The sequence below is a fragment of the Hippichthys cyanospilos genome, chromosome 2 (genome assembly GCF_059441005.1).
Source record: "Hippichthys cyanospilos isolate Australia breed blue-spotted pipefish chromosome 2, RoL_Hcya_1.0, whole genome shotgun sequence".
NCBI lineage: Eukaryota > Metazoa > Chordata > Actinopteri > Syngnathiformes > Syngnathidae > Hippichthys > Hippichthys cyanospilos.
In genome coordinates, this window is record NC_142370.1 from 21,541,649 (window position 1) to 21,563,836 (window position 22,188).

Consider the following 22,188-nt stretch of genomic DNA (forward strand, 5'->3'; position numbering starts at 1 on the left):
GCTCCTCTAATTGGTTCCGTCACATTGGTCTCCCTTCTAATTTTGCAGCAGGATTGAAAACCAGCGCGGCGCGCACAAGGAATAACAGTCTTCCGCATTATTTTGGCTTTCTTCGCAAACATGCAGCCAGACCACATCAACGCCCGGAGCCGCGTGAACTCCAAAGAAATCGGAAAAAAAATCCAGCGAGCTCGCGTCTCTCTCTCTTTCTTTTTAATTTTACATTTTAAATCCATACATGTTGAACATATGAAAATCTTTGGCTTTTCTGAGTCTGCGATGTGTGAAGGAACCATGGAGGGGCACATTATGCATCTTCAAAACAACCACGGGATGAGAGGTGGGGGACCACGGAGGGGCGGGGTTGTCGGGGTTAATTAAATATACTCGTATACCACATGATAACTGCAGCGGCTATATAAACTTTGAATATAGCAACGATGTCCATATAGTCGTGATGCGTGCGGGCGAGCGCGCGTCTACTCGCTGTCCTCCTTCTCGTCCTGCACGGTGGTAGTGGAGTGGTTGTACAGTCCCTGGGCCATGAGTTGCAGAGCCAGGCCGTTCTTGTAGCCCGTGGCCTTTTTGATCTTGGCCCGCTTGTTCTGGAACCAGATTTTGATCTGGGACTCGTTTAAATTGAGTTCCTGGGCCAGCGACTGTCTTCGCTGCTCCGTGATGTAGCGGTTGGCCTGGAATTCGGCTTTCAGTCTCTGCAGCTGCTCGGCGGTGAACGCCGTCCTGGGCCGCTTGTCCTCCTTGCTGCTCTTCTTCTTCTTCAGTTTGCGTGTCCTCGGCCCTGGTGTGGAAACAACAATGGCACGAACACGTAAATATCCAGGCGTCATCTGAGGGAGCCCAAAATGAGCGCAATTATATAGAGTCAAAGTAACGCGCGTAAAGGCACCAAGCTCAGAACTGTACCTTGTCCTGAGGGCGCTCCCGCATGCTTGTTCAATTCAAACGCAAAAATAAAAAGAGCGATGATAACCCATATGACAGCTGAAAGATTTCAATGTTGAAGGAGCAAGCAAGCTACGCCATCCCGCAATTAAAAATGCGATTGCACTCAATTGCTTGCACCTAATGAAACAGTAAATGACAGTCACACTTACAAATTTGCTTTGAGATAATAGCCCGCGGTAGAGAATGCTGAACAAACCAAAATGAAAAAATAAATAACAATTAAAACACAACATACCGATACTAACGCAAGCGGTGTGAGTGAAATGTAAAGCACAGTAAATGATGAACACAAGTCCTTTAACTGTTTATTATTATTATTATTATTATTATTATTATTATTATTATTACAGGGAAACATTGCAGACACCATATTAAATGCATGTTTTAAAAACGCATTTTTGTTTGATATTTTTTAAATAATAGCCACAGCTTCACGTATTCAACGAAAACAATTAAAACTATTTTAAAAAATCCTTTTCAAAATGCATTTTTGCTGCACCGAGATTACGTTGCTCGAGTATACAATAATTGTCTATTTATTGTATTTTTTTAAAATCATTCAAAAAAATGATAAAGATCAGTGTCTTATTGCGCATACTACATGAATTTATTTACGCTGCACACAAGTTGTTTTACTTTTGAGTGAATCGGTGCAAGAAAGCATTAAAAAATGATTTCGCGACATCTGACCGTTGACCAAATGCTTAACCGAGAATAATGAGCATCGATTTGAAAGGACGCGTCCTAGAATATCAAATTTTGACTTGAACACGATATACTTGGAGTAAATGGCATAAACGAGGTCACAGATTTAGCTGCGCGTCAACCGGCGGGCACTGATTTTTATTTTCCAAAGCGCATGCGGGCAGCACAGCGATAAACAAAACGTCCCAGAATAAAGTCACGCATAACCGCCGGGGGGTGCTTTTATCGCCTTACCAGATGAGGGCCGGTCCGAGTAGCGCGTGCAGTACACCCAGGCTGGCCACAGCATGGGCTGGTCCTTGGCGGCTGGCAGGGACGCTCCGTTGCCGCCGTTCACGACCACGATGGCGGAGGGGCTGTCTGCAAATCTGCCGCCGCCGTTGCTCGCCACTTCGACTTGTTTAGCCGAGTTCTGCTTGGAAGAGGGCGACGACGAAGACGACGACGACGAAGGCGACGACGAGGCGCTATCGCTGCTGCAGTTGGAGTCCAAGCAAAGGCTGCCGGCGTGCGGCCTGGCCGCCAGCGGGTTGACGTTTTCTCTCCCCGCGGTCTGGTTCCGCTCGCGGTAGCCGGGCTCCTTTTTGCAGCCGAAGTCCGGCCGCAGGATGTTGTCGATAAAAAAGTTGGTGGTTCTGTGCGCCTGCTGGGCTGCCTGGTGCGGGAGGATCATGGGAGGAGATGGCAGGTTCGGTGACAGCGACCGCACGCTCTCGTCCTCGGTGGAGTCCCGGCCACCGGCGGGCTCCTTTTGCTCTTCCATGGCTGTGACGACTCGCGATGACAAATGTCGGCCTCACCGCGACACACTCCACTTGTTGCTCGCCCGTCCCTTTGTTGTCCAATTTTTAGTCGCGCCGCATGTAAAAATGAAACCTCCCTGGGCCCGAGCAAAGCCAATCGAATAAGTTTAAAGCATGAGCCGCAACGACAACATGCCTTCACTTAAGTAACTTTCCAAGAGATGGCATAGCGAGCGCCTAAGCTAAACACTAACTGCCTCGGCCCACGGCAGGCTGATAATATGTGTGGACTCTCCCCAAAGCCTTGTCGTCCTTCTCCGGTTCCGGTCTGCCTCTTACAACCGAGCCGCAGCGCGAGGGCAAGTACGCGCGTGCGGCCCGCCAATAGCTGGGCGAGACCGTCCCTGTCACAAGGCCTCTCGTCCAATCAGAGTGCGGCGCGGACGCGCGCCTGCCTGCAAACCCCGCGCACGCATTCATGCGACTCCGGGCGCCACATACGCAGCAAAAACAAAAACAACCCAGGCAACAACCCGACTCAACACCTGGTCTGCATGCCACCAGACAACATTTCCATTGTGGTCATGTAAGGCAATTACTTTACAAATCATTCCGTTTTTTTCCCGCCGCCCCCAAGCGAATAGACAGCAGGCGAAGGAAAACGACATTTGAAATGACAAAAAATTAAATACAAAAGTAAATAGCCTGTGGCCTACATTCATTACATATATAAACCTATATTAGAACATTGCAGGATCCCGTTTTCCAAATATTCGTAGCACGATTGTTCCAAATCATGATTATGTATTCACAAGGAGCAAGCAAAGCTTGGGTTTTATCCCTCCACACCTCAAGCAGCTTTTAAAAATATTATAGTACAGAATCTGAGTTACAACTTTTATCAAAAAGCGAGGGCCCTGCAGCCTAATGTTTACACGCAGAGAAGCTCTGAACCGCAATCGTGTCGCTTCAATAGTGGCCCTCAACGTGTCCGAAGAAAAAGTTGCTTTCACGCACTAATTGGCGATTTGGAATAATAACATTATTAATAATCATAATAGCATGAAAGCGCGGACGTGTTGATGTTTAACGCAATGAAATCTTTATCCCACAGGCCGGAGTCGGAAGCCGTGGCTACTTAATTAAATTCCAATTAGGACAGTATCAGTATGCTGTTTAGCCGCAGCATCTTTTGTGCGCAAATGAGCGCTCAGTCTGCTCTTATCTTGTGCCGCAAAGAGGCGCGGGATGAGAGGGCCTGCAAAAGATAATTTATTGCTTTTAATTAGTCTTCATTCCGCCCGATCGGGCCGGTGTTCATCACCGGCAAAGGGTTGAATAAAAGCCCAGTGAAAAGCGCTGTCACCGAGCCCTGGCAGGGCCCTTAATCAAAGTGAAGCAGGGGCCCGCGTTACAAGCCACGTCATTTCCAAGGTGCTGATAAAGCTGGTTGAATAATAGCCGGGGCCCTCAGAGACACCATTTACAGAAATGACTTTATTGACGGCTTCACGTTGGTAATTCATTTTAGCGCTCATGTATTGGGAGTCAGATTTGTCGCCGTAATAGGATGATAAATGCACGGACGGACTTCAGCCTCGCTTTTATTGAGTAGCCTATATACTACACACGCACACACACATCCGCCCCCCACACACACAGGGAGGGGGAAGACACGCAACTGTCTTTGTGAAAGAACGAAAATGCACGGTGTTGTTTCTAATGAACAATTACGCTCTTTTCTTTATAACACGCGGTTGTCCAACACACCACCCTATGAAGTGTTAACTATCAAAAAGGATAAAACTTTAACCTTCAATTTTTGCGCAAATCGTTCTGGAACAAAAAATGCCGTTTCCCAACGCTAAAATGCTTTACTTTTCTTCGTCTCACATTAATTCACTGATTTATCAATTCACCTTGAAAAGACACGAATCGTCTTCATGTAAAATATAATCAATCGCCCAGTGCCAATGCAGTATTTCTATATAGCTGGAGAAAAGTTAAATCAGATGTATTTAATCTTCGAACCAGAATAACAGCTGTCCCCATTGAAATGCATCCGCGCCTTAAAATGTGTAACTGAAACAGATTTCCAAAAAATAGGCTAGAGAGCTGATGTTGTGACACCGCCGTTCATAAGCAACTGCAGCTTTCACTGTCTCAAAACATAGTTTTTGTCTCACTTTCACAAGGAAATTTCTTTATATATCACATTTAATCTCGCCTGTCTGTAGAAACAATTACACGAAAACCACATCACCAGATATTAAATGTTTCTAGCCATCAGATGGGCAAACCTATCATCGCGTGAATAAGGTGGAGGTGTGTCAATGCCGGTTTGTGCTGACACCTAGTGGCGAAAACAAGAATTTGTACATGGAGCAATTATGACGTTTGCTTGTTTTATTGAATTTAAATGTTTAAGGACGAAAGGGATTTAAATCTGTGACCAAAAAGTACATTTGGGAACATTTCAGGTATAGAACACATTTTACATTCCACCCATCAAATTTTAAATTTCACTTGAGATCAATAGTAAGAGAAAAGAACGCTTGGGTTTTTTTAATGCCAAAGTCTGGAGTACCTCCAAAAAATGCATATTTTCTCTTACCGCTCCCCTAATGACCGATTTAAAACTCGAATAAAATAGTCGAAAACAAATTTAAAAGTATGTTATTGACCGTTTCATTGCTGTCTCTCTTAACTTTAGACGCAAACTTGTCATATTTTTAGCACGGTAGAAGAAAAAAGCAGTGGGTGCCGGACTTCACAAACTTTTTTTTCCAAAAGAATGAGCAGAGAAAAGTTAATATTTTGTATTTTATTTTTCATATTTTATAACATAGCACTGATTGAATGCCGTACAATAGCTCTTGCGCGTGATTAGAATAAGATTCATTTCCTTACACAGTTACATCATACATGAGTAAGTTTGTCCTCTTGGTCAGCAGTAAAAGCCAGTTAAACAGGTAGCTTCTTCTCCTGAGAGAAAGCTATCATTCGAATTTGCAACCCTTACCTCCAACCCAGTTGCTGTGATTAGGGCTCGTGTATTGTAAACACCAAAAAAATCATCTAATAAAATAAATTGTGCCATGAATCTGTAAGACGATCGAATCAAGCCTGTGATAGATACAGTAGAAACTACTTGTGATGACTATGTTACAGAAAATATTCGATCAATCAAGTGAAATGTTCATTTTCAAGTATTTTGGAAGCCCACGTGTCCTTTAATTCTGGAAGACCCAAACTGGTTTTAACGTGGGAATTTAAAGAGAAGCGTAAGAAATTTCAAGACCTCTTCTGACATCTAGTGTCAGAAGTGTAAAATGCATTTAGACTGTTTTGGGGTGCGTTCTGCATATGACGCTATGAATCATAATTCCATAATATTCGTTGATTTCTTTCATCAATATATCCATCCAACTGTATTTCTTCTTGTCGCATATGTTTTTTAAGAGGTTGTGGTCCATGTTTCACAGCCACAAGTGAGAACAGGAAGAGTACGCTGCTCAAACACGTTTTGCTTTAACCCTTGTGCAGTATTTAATGTTGTTTTTTTTAAATCATTTGAGCTTTACATCAAAGGCATGTCACATCAAAGGAAAAGCATTGAAAGAAGATACTAGGAAGCTGAAATTTCACTCAGATGGTGACCACATAACACAATCTGGCATGGCACAACCACTTAGTTATCACCCTACCAAAAGTGTACCATCCTTTAGCTAAAATACTGTTAAGAATGACATGGAAGATAGTGATCTGTAAAATGTTACAAATACTGCACAGCATAGGAAAGCCACTTAAAAAAAAAAAGTTTAGCCTTCTAAATGAGCTCCAAGGACGTTTGATGCGTCATTTGTCTTTGTTTTTGTACCTTTGTCCATCGTCACCTTTTGACGAAGGTGTATAGAGCTGTCAACAGTTTGGAGTTTTTTGTTTCCTAGTTTGATAACTTCTTCAGTCGCAAACCGGTTGAATAAGACTTGCAGAGACCTGACCTTTGTTTTATATCGTCTAATTTATTAAAGGGGCATTGTAGTTTATCGCTGTTAGGGCCAAAGGCACAATCTCACATGTTATCTTGGGGTAGTGCCGTGGCTTATAAAAGCCCTAGGTTCATGAGTAGGGTAAGGGAGGATTGACCCAGAAGGGCAAACGGTTTTGACCGCAGGAATGAAAAAGGTGCAACACGGTGTCGGAAATGTGTTTGTCTCGACTGTATTCACTGATGATTTATGTTTTCTGATACGCTGGTACCGATGACATTAAGTTCTGGTGCAAATAAATCAACTCAAACAGTGCAGCTGTAAAAGGGTCATTTGTCGGTGTGCAGTACATTCTGAAACAGGAAAGGTGTGTCAGTCAATCCTCAAGAGCACTGTATAGGACAAAGGCTCTTACAGTCGCTATCATGGGAGAAATCAAGAATATGATCTGCAATAAGCCCCATTGACTCTAAATCCGTCCATGTCCCAAATGAGTTTTGTGAAGATTCCTTCCAAGCAGGCTGCAAACACTTTTGGAGAAAACGTGTCGCATTGCCTTACCCCTTTTTCCAACTTACGTGAAATTCTTCATTGCCAATATTTATCAATGCCACAGCGTCGCTATATATCGTTCGCAGTATGTTAATGTGAGCGTGATTGACTCCTTGGTTTTCAAGCGTGCCTAAAATCAACGCAGTACTGACAGAGCCAAAAGCCTTTTTATAGTCAATAAATGGAAGGCACAGAGGCAGCTATTATTCATTGTGGCATTCAATCATTTGCTGTACCGTTTGTATGTGATCCATTGTACTGTACCTGCATCGTAATACAGCTTGTTCCTTCGGCTGCCATGCATTGAGCTTGTGTCGGATTCGCTGATCTATACATTTAGCAAAAACTACCTATATAATTGTCAGTAAGCTGATCGGAGGGGAGTTCTCCAAATCTGTAATGGCTCCAGATTCATGGAATAAAGTCATTTTGGTGTTTTTTTTTCCATGAAGGCGGCACTTTTTGAAGTTCCAAACAAAGACTGAAGTTTTAACTTGCACGCCGTTAAGCTCTTTGCCACCAGCTTTAAGCATTTTAGCAGAGAGCTGATCTTGACCACAGGCTTCATCTTGCTTCAGAGATTTGATTGCATGCTCAAACTCTTCTGTGAAAATTTATGGAACCACATCAGCTTGACTTTTAAGACTACACTGTCATTCTTTATCGCTGTACATGCCGTCGTAGAAATTTTTAGTTTGCCTTAAAAGTTGACATAGACTAGTTTCATAGCAGTTCCATCTTTTATTTGAACATCTTTTTTTCTACGGCATACCTAAGCATATTTTGCTTCTTGATACCGCAAGTGTCTGACATATATTGAGCATTCTAAGCTCTTCATGCAACGTCTTCCGAATCATCTTGCATAATTCAATATATTCTATACTGTCAAGACCCTCGTTTATTTTTTTTTCATATTTCACTGTTGCTTTATATCTGTAGGTTTCAATATTCTGGATGTTGCCGTTTTTTGTTTACAAGGTCCTACTTCCCTTAAAATTTCTAACGTTTACATGAAGATTAATCTAAGTCAATATGTCTATGTATCTTCTAGCTCTTGAAGTGCCTTGCGATTTTCAGGCTTCATGCTAAATTCTTGGCTTTTGTGTCGCTGTGAAGCTGTGTCAAAATGAGCGCTTTTTATGTAGAAACCTAGACATGAGCAGATATTTTGTATTGGCAATATATCACAATTTTGAAAGTAATGATCATTTAAAATCGTCCAAATCTTTCAAAATCAGTAAGTTTTTTTGAGAGAGTGTGTGAGACAGAGCAGACATGACAAAACACACAATGCTATTATTTCATACACATAGTAGCTGAATTTGATTTGAGATGAGCTACAATTGAGCTATATTTTACAAAATTAATCATTTTGTTTCGCATTTATAGTTACTTTTGTAATATCGTTGTGCATTTATAAAACGTTTTGCCCAATGAAGTTTTGTTTTGACTTTATTAACATTTATTTTAATTTAGCATGGCAAATGCTACTGTAACAAATGCTGTATTATATATTTTGTTTGAAAATAAAACTGTTTTTATTATCTATAAAAAATTTATATGATACATTCTCGCACAATACCATGCTATTTTTGATCAAATCAGACATCAAATTCTGATTTAAATTATCGTCAATATGCATTTAAAAAAAATCCTTAAAATTAGGCAAAGGAATTTATTACAAAACCAGCAGTTGTAGCGTAATTGGGGGTACTTCATTGATGTTTGTAGATATTTAGGAGTATTCATCCCAACTCAACAAGGGGGAGCCAGTGATTCATTTTGAGGGTATAAATGATTAAAAAGCATTTAAGATAAATCCCCAAAATGTAACCAAATAAATTATTTAAAAAACGGAAAGCGCCCGCGTTAGAATCAGTGTTGACGCTCTTTTTTTAAGGAAATTATTACGTCTCGTGAAACAAAATCCTGCTCCAATATTAGTCAATTTACGTCCATTCAGGTTGCCCCTCCTCGTCCAATCAGTCGTGAATCCACTATTCCCTCCCGCCCCTACCACTTCCGGTTTGGTCTTTAGATAATAGTGTTTCTCGAAATGTTGCGTGCGTTTGTGAAAATGTTGCGTGCGTTTCGATTTTTGTAAAAAGTTTTTTCTTTTCTTTTTTTGCGTTTTGTTTTTTAATTGCGTTTTTCTTACTTTGTTTTGTTTCGTCTATTGGAAATATTTTTTTTATTTTTTTTTAATTTTGTTTCGGATTTTGTTTTTTCTTTTGCACTTCAGGGCCACCGTAGTTCTAGATACTGTACTGTACATCGTCAAGGGGGGAAGAGAAATCTTTCTTTTGCAATACTGTATTTGTCCAGTAGATGTCAGTGTCCAACTGATGCGATCAGCGACGGAAAACGAGTCTGGACAATTTTAAGGTCTTACGGCCTCTGGCTGCTACGGACGTTGATTGGCTGAAAATGGTCACATGATATTTTTTTATGGCACCATTTTCTTTCCTGTGTCTTTCGTCTTTGAATTACAAAAATAAAATCTGCGGAAAACACACGCGGAGCTGTTGTATGACAAATGAAGGTGCAAATGCATGAAGCTCCTCAGATTCCCTTTCACCCCAAGAGAGGGACCCTACGGTAAAAGAAGCTGTGTCCTCGCAATAAGTGGACAACAAATGACAACTCTTACCTTTTCATTTATCCATCCATTTCCTATAGCCCCTTATCCTTATAAGGGTCGCTGGCTCGCTGGTACCTATTCCAGTTGTCATCGGGTAATAGGCTGGGGGGGGGCACTCTCAACTGACTGCCACCCAATTGCAGGTATTGTAAATTTATCATCCCTGATTTTACTCTCGTTGTCAGTAAGAAAAATAATTAATGCAAGTCAATAAAAGCATCCATTCTACCTGTGATGCATGAACAGATATTTTCACCGAACACAGCAAATATAAGTAAAGCCATGTTTCCACTTACGGTGTCAACCTTGCTCTTTTCAACTCTACGCTACTCTAATCGGCTCTACTCCAAAGAACTTGGCGAGCACATCCTCACATCGCCAGTGACATCTTAGCGGCCCATAGCGAGCGCGCGCTACACACAATAACAAAAACAACAGATTAGTGAAAGCATGTTGTACCTGGTGGTTGGTTCGTTAGTGACTGTTTTGGAATATGACATCAACCGTAAGACGATATTCACTTGAAATCTATTAAAGCAAGGTTGAGGTTGAGCAATCGCTTATTCATTGAATATACAACGTCTAAATAGTGAGTACTTCTGCTGAAAGCTCAATTTGAATACCTTACAAAGTTTTCTTCCTTCAGCTTTTCGTACCTAAAAGATGGCAGCAAAACATGGCAGCTTCCTGACAGAATACAGCACCCGATGTAATATTATTAATGATTGCTAGACCTACAATTATATATTTAAAAACTGGCAATGCAATCGAACAGATTTATTTGCATGTTGTTTACATTTCTTGTGGGTTTTCAAAATGAATGTTTTTATTTTTTCCCCAGAACTAAATACGTATTAGTGACTGTCCGTTTTATGAGCGGTACTGACAATAAGGCATGCTTACTGTTTCATCGCATGCGTCCTGTAGACTGGGCTGCAAGATGGTGCCTGCCAGGCAAGTTGGCCAGACTTAATACAGCGCTGGCTGCAAGAAGACTTCAAAAAAGAATGCTCATATTGTCGTTGGTTTTTGAAGAAACCACTCTGACCAATGTGTCGCATTTAAAGTGTCTCTCAAATACTTAATGTATAGACTATAAATTCAGACCTGAGTATAAACAAACTCCGTTATACTGGGCAACATTGTGGAAAGACTGGAAACTGATGAACGAAATTACTTATACTTTTTCATAATTTGGAAGTGTGACATATGTTAATTGAGGCTCATTTGAGATTGCAAATGCTAGACGAATTTCATCAACTATTTTGTTTTGATTCCCTTGAATACTGAAGTGCCGTCAATCCACATAGGACGAGTTGATACATCTTCAATAGCACCTCTCGTATCCTCAATGGGGTCATTGGTGTGTTGGCACACATCCCAGCTGACTTTGGCTTTTAGGAGCAGAGTCACAAGATAATTGCTGATACATTCAAACAACCGTTCATGCACATTTTCACACGTTTTTGGAGTGTTTGTGAAAACTGGAGTAGCTTACTCAGGAAAAAAAAAAAAAAAAAAGACATCTCTTGCATGAGAAGAACATGCAAACTCCTCACAAGAGGCCTGGAGCCAAAACTCCAATCTCAGAACTGTGAGGCAGATGTGTTGGCAACTCTGCACCATCCCACCTTGGGGGACAAGTTTTCATGCTAAATCTTAATTATTATTCAGAGAGTTTTCAGCCTCTCTGTCTGCCAGGCCCTCTTCAAGGTCTAGGCTCTCTCCAGTAATAATACATGAAGGGCTCCTCATGCTCATCCATTAATCAGCAGGGAAGCTAAGGCCTGATCTTTGGCCTTCACATGGGCGCACACACCCTAACCCATCATCAATAATGAAACTGATATTAATGCAGATAAATAATTAAGATTTGGGGGAACCTTTTTAGAGTCCTAATGAGACGTCAGCGACAGATTACCTCCCTCGTCTTATTGCATCTTGCTGAGAAGTTTGTTGAAGCTTAAGGGGAATATAAATGTTCCCGTTTAATTAATGGTGAATTCAATCAATGTGGAAACTTAGCTGACTCCTATTGAAACTAGTACACAGGGTGCTTAGTAACTAGTTCTAATCCAGACACAACGATGATATGTAGAATCAATTATGTGATGACAATTTGGTCAATTATTATGAAAGTGACTGACCAAGACTGTTTGCGGTTTCTTCTGACAAGGAGAAACATACAGGAAAATGTGAGCGACCCTAAGGTAATTTCTTCTGCATCGTTTTGAGAAGGCTTGTCTGCTGGGGCCCATGCTTGCAATGGCATTTGGGTGATACTATTTGCAAATGTCCTGATACAGTTTCTGACATTTTTCATTCTATTTTTTTGGTATTTCTGTGCAACATACATGGAGTACAACTGTAATTGGTGGCATGCTCAACTCAATTGATTAATCAGAACATTAATTAGTGCAGTGAATGAACTATTACATCGAGCATATTGTTTAGTTCTTCATGAATGCACAAATATTGCCGCCATTTGGGCGTGAGTACACAATAACAATTTTTGAGCACAGTGCCTTTTTTAACGCAACCATTAACATCAGTTTGACAAAGTTAACTTTGAGTTAACTTATTTCGACAGATGTCATTTTCAGTTGTATGCGAGTGGCAAAATGGTCATCATCTGGCATACTGTATAATAAAAACGTGGGTTTTGCTGCTCAATTCATATTACACAAGTGCAGTATTAATCCGAATGCCGTTTTTGGACTAGTAGGAGCACATAAAAATTTATTGTAATGAAAATTTTGATTTGACCTTCCCTTACAAAATTCCCTTACGAAGTGTGTGTGTGTGTGTGTGTGTGTGTGTGTGTGTGTGTGTGTGTGTGTGTGTGTGTGTGTGTGCGTGCGTGTGCGTGTGTGTGTGCCTGATCTCATCACCGTGGTTGCCCAGGGCGACCCTAACCTTTCAGTCAACTCTCTCAGGACAGTGACTCTCTCATCAGGCATCCCTGGTCTGTCAGCAGCTGCCAGCCAGAGGAGATATTAAAGACATAGTTCTTATTGGCTTTGTTACAATAAAATGTTCCCTGCTGCAGTTGAAGACTTATCTGTAACCTTTTCTGCCTAATGTTCCAATGTGACAGACTGCGTGTCATGAGAAGACTAATGTCCAAGTCACTGGAGATGGAAATAAATGAAGAATTTCTTGGACAAAAAGATCCATTTATTAACATGTAAATGGAGATATTTCTCATTTGGAGGGGCTCACTTAAATTACATGAAGATGTTTTTATTTTAAGTGTGAGAGAGCTTCAAGATAGTACTACTATTAGCCTTTTAAAGGGACAGTCAAGCCAGAATGGTCTATTTTTCACTAACAAGCCCATCTGCACGAGAGGTTCGTGCACAGACATGAAGTTGTGTCCAGTGAAGCGTTGTAGGAAAAACATTCAAACACACATACAGTCCGCGTCTGGTGTGGCCAATACATGACAAAAATAGATTTTCTGATCATTTTTTGTTGGTGTGGCTTATACTTTTGCACACCTTATGGTTTGAAAATTATGGTAATAACTTTAACATCCCTAAATGTCTAAAAAAGACAAAATAATGCCACCAAAACTTCTACTCAATCTCAACCTTTAAAAAAAATGGTCATCATCATATAGTTTTTCCTCATCAGACGTCACATTAACTGTCACTAAAAGCCCCCTCTAAGCTGTCTGAAATAAGTAAATGAATGGAACAACCAAAAATAAAGAAGCTAAAGACCTTTCAGAAGATTGTGTGTGTGGGTGTGTGGGTGTGTGTGTGTGTGTGCGTTCGTGTGTGTGTGTGTGTTCCTTTGAGAGAGAGAGAGAGAGAGAGGGAGAAAGAGAGAGATTTATCTGAGAGTAGGCCCCTTTTACCCCCCATAAGTTCTCGTAGAATGACAGACGCTTTTTGAGAGCTGCACCATTCTTCTGTCAACCTGCAAATCATCTGCTTGGGTGTGGTCAACATCAGTCAAAGAAATGTAATGGCCTCAGAAAAATTTATGTTGAAAGATGCAAAAGTCCAGGTTTCATCTTTTTTTCTATTTGAATGTCAGGATTATATCAAGAGGAAACTGACATTTAGCCACTTCGAAGCTACAGGGATTGCAGGTATCACCTGTATCTGTATCTTCTTGAGTAGATTAGACAAGAGCTCCTCTTGAGGTACTACACTATGGAAGGTGAAGGAGTCGAACATGCATTGCTACCTAAAATTGTACATGAGTAAAATAAACTGTGCTTGGTGGAATCAACTACCTACATTTACTGCTTTCTTAATGTAAGGATAACAAAATACCTTTGGATATTTGAACAACAAATTATATTTTCTTTGTTGAGCCTATCGTCCAATGCTTTTTGTACCACCGTTGCATGCTCTCCTCGTTTGGCCGATTAGGCTCAGACCGAGATGTGATTTCTAAAGTATAGACTGACAAGACTGAGTGAGTCACTCTTTGGCTGAATCACAATTCATTCTCAAAAAAATAATGAGCATACATTTCAGAGGCTAAACCAGTGGCAGTGCGTGTTCGCTGTGAGATTCTTATCATGTTCTTATTATTAATTTTCCATACCACTTGTTCTGTTCAGGGAAACGAACACATCCCATTATTATTGAGAAGCAGGCACAGGTTGTATTACGCTCTCCTCTCCAGGTTACTGTCAGGGGAAGGGTTAGGGCACTTTGGACTATTCACCTGTACATAATAAGGCTTTGCTGAGCTCTGTGACCCTGCGTGAGTACCAGATGTTTGCAGGTTGCAAGATTGTATCAGAGTATTTTGGTGGCGTGCGCGACTGTTGTTCGTGTCAAAGATTCATCATATTTTTCTGGAATTTGTTTCTTTATCTATGTGTGTCACCGCCTGGTTCTTGTACAATTCAAAGTGTAATTATTTTTTCACAACAGCTACGATTGTAACAAAGCACTTTACAGAACATACCAAAAACATTAAGAAAAATACAACCGAAAACGTTTACATAGAATACTGACAATAATATGATAACCAAACTCTTCCCATGCACCTTGTTTGAAGCAGGTATAGATGAAAGAAGGTTCCAGATCTCCCTTCATCAATTGATCAGAATTGTGAGCACCGCATGCACTCATCTCTGCTGCAAGCAGTTTAAAAGTAAGCAAGCAGCTGTAGCTTGAGTATCAGACGTACATACTGTATCAAAAGAGTATTTAATTATCCAATTTTTCATATGTCTTGTGGCATCACAAAGGGACGTGTTGTAGAGGGACTCTACATTTCCTTTCAAAAGCCAGTGCCACGCCACAAAATGGCTGACGTTCCAGAAACTGCATCACCCAACATGCATCATGACATCAACAGGTGTAGCTGCTTAAGCCACCTGACGAAAGCAGGCCTGGCTTAGTGGAAAGAGAGAGGACTTATGAGCCAAAGGGACAAGTGGCACGCAAGACTGAAGAACTTTGGTGTTTCTGATTACTTTTTATTTTATCAATTTTATTTGAACTCTGGGTGAGTACTTTTGAATCCAGAGGACAGACTTTAATTCGATCTTTGCCTTCTGATCCCCAGTTTTGATGGATTTTATTTTATTTTTCTACTTTGTGAGGAGAGTATTTTTGAATTCCTATAACAGACATTATTTCGAATATTTCCTTTTGACCTCCATTTATTAATATACTTTTGGACTTTGTTTGACTAAATAAAACTGTTTTGTTAAAACCTTACCTTTGTGAACTCCGTCTGCCCTGGCGCACCTCTTGCAGTGTCACAGTATGTTCTGAGTAGCTAAAAGTTCAAAAGAATGCATTAAGTTAAAGAGGCATTGTTGTTGGGTTTTTGTTTTGCAAAACATTGCACATACCAAAGATGATGGAAGCAGGAGCGTTTTGCGGCTTTGGGAATAAATTTGTGGTTAACATCTATTTGGGGTGAAAACATTTGCAAGTTTATTAAATATTTCACATATTCAATGCAACTGAATCACATCTTGTAGCAACAGCTGTCAGGAAATGTCAGCGCATAAACAAACATGGTGTGTGGGAACCGCCTCGTCAATGAGGCAGCAAAGCGTTTTTATTTTTTTTTATTCTTTCTCAACTCCGAATATACAAATGCAACAGCCAGGGGACAATAAACAGCAGCAAAGAAATATGTTACAGAATTGTTTGATTAGTGTGACATCATGAGGAGGTGCACAGACCAATCTTGCAATCTCATAGCATCTAGTACCCACACCGGAACACAACTAATGATGCCTATTTTGCACACGAGAAAACGTTTGGTAACATATGGCACTTTTGCCGTTCATATCTGATGTTATATCGCCAAGCCTGTCCGCTGAAACCTTTCCTCTGTGTCACTGATGTATTACTGTCTGGATCTTATGAGAGCATTGGTTTGACAGCCAGTGACTTACGCTGCTTGTGACGCCTACGTCTATGTAGGACACTCCACTTGTCATCCTAATTGAGCAGCTCCTCCACGATTCTGTATGGTCTCATCTTAAAACAGTTCATCACCCAAATGTTTAGGGTTGATCTGCACTTCTCAAAGAGTAACTGACATGATATAAATAAAATGATAAAACACTATTTTGGAATTGTTTTAATTGAATGAACATAAACTGTATATAGCATATCCCATTAAATACAGTAATCCCTCGGTTTTTCCGGAACCGCCCTGTGATAAGTGAAAAACTGTGAAGTAGCATACCCCCTCGGCGGAATTTTCATGTGTATGTGGGACCTGAATTTTTTTAAATGTGGAAAGTATTTATAATTTAGATATTTAAGACAAATATTACTGCAGTACACATATTAAACCTGATACAGTAATTGTGCTGTTGCTCCTTCCCGTTCCCATTCCTTTGGCTGTAGTCTCACGGAGAGCCACGGTTATAATATGTTCGCCAAAAACTCTAGTTAAAGTGAAACCTATAGCTGATCAAACATGATAACAATCAGAGTTTACATCTGAATTTGCAATTTATTACAAAAGAAATCTTGGTAAGAGAGTTACCATGCTCTGGTGCAGCACTGCTTTCTCCTTCCCTTCCTTTGTGTCAGCCTAACCTGCAGCGCTGCACCGGAGCATTGTAACTCTCTTACCAAGATTTCTTCTGTAATAAATTGCAAATTCAGATGTAAACTCTGACTATTATCATGCTTGGTCAGATACCGGCTTCCCTTTATTTAGACTCCTGGGCACCACTAATATAACCGCAGCTCTTTGTGAGACTACAGCCAAAGAGATGGGAAGACGTAACAGTACAGTTACTGTATAAGACTTAATAATTTTCGATTTAAGTAATATGTGTACTGTGGTAGTCCGACGTCCGAGAAGTGCCCGTGGCAAATGCATTTATAGTTAACTCATCTGGCTGGCATGCAAGAAACCTTTACAGCACGTCTCTCCCCAATATAGACTTTTTCCTCTTCTTCCCGGCCCAAAAAAGTCCATGATGCACCAAGAGCTTGATAGCGGAAGTGTGAAGTCGTGAGGGATTACTGTAGTAGCCTTTATTCTAAATCACAGGTGTCAAACTCCAGTCCATGAGGGCTAGTATCCTGCATGTTTCCGAGCGTTATTTCGTAAGTACACCTGATGCAAATGATCAGGATCATTTTCACGATCCTGAGAGCCTGCGAATGAGCTAGTCATTTGAATCCGTTTTGTTGGGGACTGGGGAGAGAACCAGAAAACATGTAAAATACCGGCACAGGAGGACTCGACCTATGCCCTTAATGGATTCCCTGTCTGAATTTCGACACAGCTTTATTCTTACATGCGTAGCCTTCCTTTCAGATTAATGAAATAATTGACAGGCGTTTCCGATTGGACAGTAGCGCTTATTCCCTCAGCCGATTTTCAAATCCTTGTAGGATAGATTTTCATGCGGGCAAGTGCAGCGATGTTGGCCAAATTCTTAATTGACATTTATAAAAGCCGACACCCTAATTTTTGTTTTTCATGATTTGATGACGTGAGTGGTGTGTAAACAGGTGTTTGGTGTGTGTGTTCTCAAGGGGATAGTTTGAAGAGGAAGATGAACAAGAAAAAAAGCATCAAATGCACACAAAACAGACATCATTTTAATGAGTCGGTTGCAGTGCTTGCGGTCTCAATACAAGCAAATGAAAGGTGAAGCACAGGAGGTGGCAGTCACCAGCTTCCAATCACTGTGATACCTGAGAATAAATGGTTTTGTGTACATGTGCAGAGAGTATCTATTTTTGTGTGTCTTTTATTGTCAATCAGAGAACTTGCATGCCTCATCCCAGAGTTTATTACTCCAGGCACCCGCTAATACTGAAATTAAAAAAAACTTTTAAGGTAATAATACTTTCAAATTATCCAATGTGCATAAAAGTAGGTTTGATTATTACTCGGTAACATGGTATTATATCACATTGTATTTGGGCAGTGCCTGGCAGAAATATTTTCGCTGCAAAATTGCTCTTTTGTCCTCAGTATAACCTTTAAAAATGAACGGAGGCTTGCTGACTCAAAACACCCGCTAGCTATTGTGGAGCAAAGGACAGTCAGGGAACTTGGAACATGTGAGCAGCAGTGCAGGACGCACTTTGCATTGTCTTACTAAAGTCTCCAGGCTACACTGCAACGCAATACACAAACAAAGCATCCTGGAAGAATACAAAATTCTGATGGGGGATTAAAATGCATTCTGGGAGCATTGCCTGTGGATTCCACAGGCATGACAGCATCATCAGTGACTGTCAATAGTATGTCCTTTTCTATTTAGGTAAAAAGAAAAAAAAAATACATTGGATGAGTACTGAACTGAATACCATCAATGATTTGCAGTAATATTTTAAGCCACGTTTTCTGGTCACTTCCTGATTCACATTGTCATGGTTTCATTGTGAGGGCACTGGATAAAAAAGGTAATAGTAAATTCCTCACTAAAACTCACACATTATTAGCATTTCATACGGATCTTTTTTTTTAAGACACTTTAAAAATTGATTGATCAAATTTACCGCAAAAAATGGGTATTTCCACCAACCCATGGGTGAAAATTAACCACTCTAGAATGATAGTGTTTTCAAACAATATATAATGGTGATAGGGCCAACTGATACAATATGGGCATTTTGACCAAGATACTGGTTAATTTCCTGCCACTCCCACAAAGGACAATCAAAGGTTACCAATTGACTTATCATTTTACCAACTATGCAGGCTGCTATATGGGAGGAAACCAGTACCCAATCTCTGCTTTGCTGTATTGAGAGGCAGACATGCTAAGCAGTAGGCTACCGTGTCACATTTCTCTGACTACATAAAATAATAAATGTAATGTAACCAGTTAGAAACTAATTTCATTGGTTGTTGTGTCTTGCCAATTAAATCGATAATCCCAAAACCAACTCGATTGGTCAAAATATGACCAATCTGTTGGTTAATGTAACCAACGTCAGCTTACCAAATACTTTTGCAGTTTATTTTAACCAATCCATTTCACAGTGGAGACTGTACAATTAGTTTTCCAGGGTGGGGAGAATTTTCATTGAAACAGAGAGAAAGGTGAAAACGAATTACACACCTATATCCAGATCACTGCCGTGACATTAGTTTGCATCTATTTTCAATGGCAGGGCTGGGCTGGCAGACAAAAATGCCATTGATATTTTCACTGAGACCGGACCACACAAGCTGATGTATGCGTGTATGCAAAAGTAACTCAAGACTACAATTATCTCACATTAATCTCTGTTCCTGTTTGCTTACATCACATCGTTTGTAAATGACATACCTTTACATGTTGACTGATGTCCAGATGACTGCACTAAAGAAAACAAAAAATCAGGAATTTTGGGTTCAAAGCATTATTTCATCAGCCCATAGTTAATGCTGTAATCACATGTGCATGCAGCAAGCCGCCCAACCCGATTTGGGTCATGCGACAGTCAACATAAGGCCCATACATAAACTCAGATACATATGTACTCGGCAGAAGGGAAAAGCCTTTAAACCATACACACATTTATTTGTGTTAATATTTATTGATACAGTAAATGACTGGATGCTTTATTAGACCTTTCATCAAACACAGCACAAGCATTTTGATTACCAAAAAGCAAACAGATAACGACAGCCCCCCCCTCCCCACACACACACACACACACACACACAAAATGAAACAATTTTTCCCGTTTTTTGGCCTTTTTGTTGTAAAGGCTGACGGTTTCTGTTCCTCTGCTTCTGTCCTTGGCTGACACCGCTGTGTATTATCAGATGGGTCTGGCTCCCCATTGGCAATTTGAATGATAAGACAACAATGGACATGTGTGTGTTTGCGTGTGTGTGTGTGTGTGTGTGTGTGTGTGTGTGTGTGTGTGTGTGTGTACCTGCCGCTGGGTCAGTTTCAGTCTCAATTTGGATATTGATGCTGGGCGTAAATTTGGAGCGGAAACACACACAATAAGCCCCACCAGAGATATTTTCATTTCACATTTTTAGGTTTACATGTGACAAGATTGACTCGGCATTGTAAAAGCTAACATAAGACTCATTCGGGTCATGGCTGTTTAAAAACACAATGAGTAATTGTGTTAATTCATAGTGCATAAGACAATGCAAAACCTGAAGAGATGTGCTGAGTATTTTGAATTCTTACTAGGAACCATGATAGCAAGAATATGTTTATTTTGTGTGTGTGTGTGTGTGTGTGTGTGTGTGTGTGTGTGTGTGTGTGTGTGTGTGCAGATGTTCATGGGGTACTGTGTGTTATGTGACTGTTCTTGAAGGTGACCTGGTCAATTTGTGAGGAATTTATTTTGGCGGTGTTTCAAATCGACAGATGCATTTAGAAAGCTTGTTTTGGGCTATTGTCAGATCAAAATATTGCTGCATTTGACTAGGTGTAAAGAGCAAGACTGATCAAGCTTATCCGACTGATGTTTGACTTATGACGAATATCACGTGTTGTTAAACCACCAGAGCATTTAAGTAGAATATTGTATTCACCTCTGCACTGAGGAAGCTGCCCATCAATTGACATGAACAAATGCAGCTTGTGTTTTGAAGGACACAAAAACACATTATAACCATACACTTCTATGAAAATAACATCTGCTGACAATTTGACCTAGTCAGGATATAGGATGAAGCCAGAGAAGGTGCTGTACTTGTTATTGTTGCCTCCGTGAGCTTTGCCGCCGTCCAGTTTCACATACACTTCGTCTCCTGAGTCCAAGTGCAGCACGGCACTGTTGCTGGCGTAGTCATAGTTTTGGTCAGCATCCTGAGCTATGGCACTGGCTCGGACCTTTGAGACAGAAGACAGTATTTGAATTGAACCAGTGTGTGTGCATACATACATACATACATATATACATATATATATATATATATATATATATATATATATATATATATATATATATATATATATATATATATATATATATACACACACATATAAGCTTTCAATGTGTTGTTTTGGCTTACAAAACATTTGGAGAGTGACCTGCCTTCTCCCACCTTAGCAACATCCGCCAATGCACATCATGCTTACGCAACAACTGATCATTAGCGTCAGCGGCAAACAGGAACATGCACACAGGCTCGAGGTTTTGAATATGTGAATCTGGTGTTGATGTCTGCCGCTAGGCTTTCGTGCGTAAAAGTGCGCGCTTTGGCTGAGCGGAGTGAATTTTTCATTTGCTACCGCGTGCACTAATCAGACCGTTTGCAAAGAACTTACCTGTCCATTTTTACACAGGTCGGCCCACATGCTAGTTCCGTCACCTCCTCGCATTAACACATGATAAGTGAAATAGTAGATCCCGGACACATGGCAGGTGAACTTGCCGGTGCTCGAATCGTATACGTTCCCCAAGTTTGTAACCACGTCGTCAAACTTAAGCACCTCGTATCCCTCGTGGGGGTTCTTCAGCCCGACATAAAAGGCGACCCGGTTTCCGCTGTTTGTAGAGTTCGCACCGTCGGTTTCGCCGTGCTCTCCCGCCGCCGCGGTTAAAGCTGGGAAGGCGAGTTTGCTGCCGCCGCGCTCCCCCGGCGGACCCCTGGGTCCCGGGGGTCCCGGCTCTCCAGGTGGGCCCCTGAGTCCCGGTTTTCCCGGTCGCCCCGGTTGCCCGCGCCTACCTTGCGCGATCGGTGGCAGTGGCGTGATGCCGTTTGCGGTCTGGGTTTCCTCTCCAACGGCGGCCGCCCCGGGTTTGGCGCTGTAAGGGTCGCAAACCATCCGACAGGTTCCCATCATCTCGTAGTACTGAGCGGAGGTCTCCGAGGTACGCAGGAGGAGAAACGGCACCGCAATGGCCAGAGCCAACAGAATCATCGCGGCAACGGTGACCACGGCCAACAGTGACCACTTCCTCCGCGAGGTTCGGAGACCAAGGGGAGACAGAAAATCCGCGGAGCCTTGCTGGGGTGTAATGGTGAAAAAGGGTGCAATACTTTCACAAAGACAAAGAATGATCAAGTTAGTTGAGCTCGCATCACACGGTCCAACGCCTTTCAGTGGGCAGGGACGGTGACAGCGCCTTTGACGAGTCTGGACGGAGGGCTGCGCGCTGACAGATGCGCCCAGCCCAGCTGCGCCCAACTGTGAGAGGTGTCAAAGATGAGACCG

General features: G+C 41.3%; 2 protein-coding genes and 1 long non-coding RNA gene across 7 annotated transcripts; 1 reads left to right on the top strand and 2 right to left on the bottom strand.

The window, feature by feature from the left end:
• Positions 1 to 222: 222 nt before the first annotated feature.
• Positions 223 to 3,568, bottom strand: en1b (engrailed homeobox 1b). The gene is made up of 2 exons (XM_088407890.1): positions 1,906 to 3,568; positions 223 to 799 (listed from the first exon to the last, which is right to left on the bottom strand). Exons 1-2 carry the CDS (start codon positions 2,432 to 2,434, stop codon positions 480 to 482), a joined length of 849 nt encoding a protein of 282 aa, XP_088264016.1. The 5' UTR covers positions 2,435 to 3,568; the 3' UTR covers positions 223 to 479.
• Positions 3,569 to 9,461: 5,893 nt separating this feature from the next.
• Positions 9,462 to 16,384, top strand: LOC148427845 (uncharacterized). The gene is made up of 4 exons (XR_015864828.1): positions 9,462 to 9,556; positions 9,638 to 9,742; positions 14,628 to 14,720; positions 14,818 to 16,384. It is a non-coding gene; the product is annotated as an uncharacterized LOC148427845 (long non-coding RNA).
• A 345-nt stretch (positions 16,385 to 16,729) lies between these two features.
• Positions 16,730 to 22,188, bottom strand: c1ql2 (complement C1q like 2). Of its 5 annotated transcripts, XM_088408617.1 has the most exons (5): positions 21,298 to 22,188; positions 20,720 to 20,859; positions 20,559 to 20,604; positions 19,345 to 19,377; positions 16,735 to 18,322 (listed from the first exon to the last, which is right to left on the bottom strand). In XM_088408617.1, exons 1-5 carry the CDS (start codon positions 21,892 to 21,894, stop codon positions 18,305 to 18,307), a joined length of 834 nt encoding a protein of 277 aa, XP_088264743.1. In that variant the 5' UTR covers positions 21,895 to 22,188; the 3' UTR covers positions 16,735 to 18,304. The 5 variants fall into 5 exon arrangements, with proteins under 5 accessions (XP_088264741.1, XP_088264745.1, XP_088264743.1 ...); XM_088408615.1 differs by having other exon boundaries at positions 16,730 to 19,377; XM_088408620.1 differs by lacking the exon at positions 20,559 to 20,604 and having other exon boundaries at positions 16,736 to 18,322; positions 21,298 to 22,187.

Bases quoted from the DNA above. Each gene is read 5' to 3' on its own strand.
- en1b (XM_088407890.1), bottom strand. From the start codon at position 2,434: ATGGAAGAGCAAAAGGAGCCCGCCGGTGGCCGGGACTCCACCGAGGAC. The intron at 800-1,905 runs GTAAGGCGATAA...TTTCCACACCAG, and splicing joins CTCGGACCGGCCCTCATCTG to GGCCGAGGACACGCAAACTG.
- c1ql2 (XM_088408615.1), bottom strand. From the start codon at position 21,894: ATGATTCTGTTGGCTCTGGCCATTGCGGTGCCGTTTCTCCTCCTGCGT. The intron at 20,860-21,297 runs GTAAGTTCTTTG...TCTGTCTCAAAG, and splicing joins ACCTGTGTAAAAATGGACAG to GTCCGAGCCAGTGCCATAGC. The intron at 19,378-20,558 runs GTGAATACAATA...TGTTTTCTTTAG, and splicing joins GCAGCTTCCTCAGTGCAGAG to TGCAGTCATCTGGACATCAG.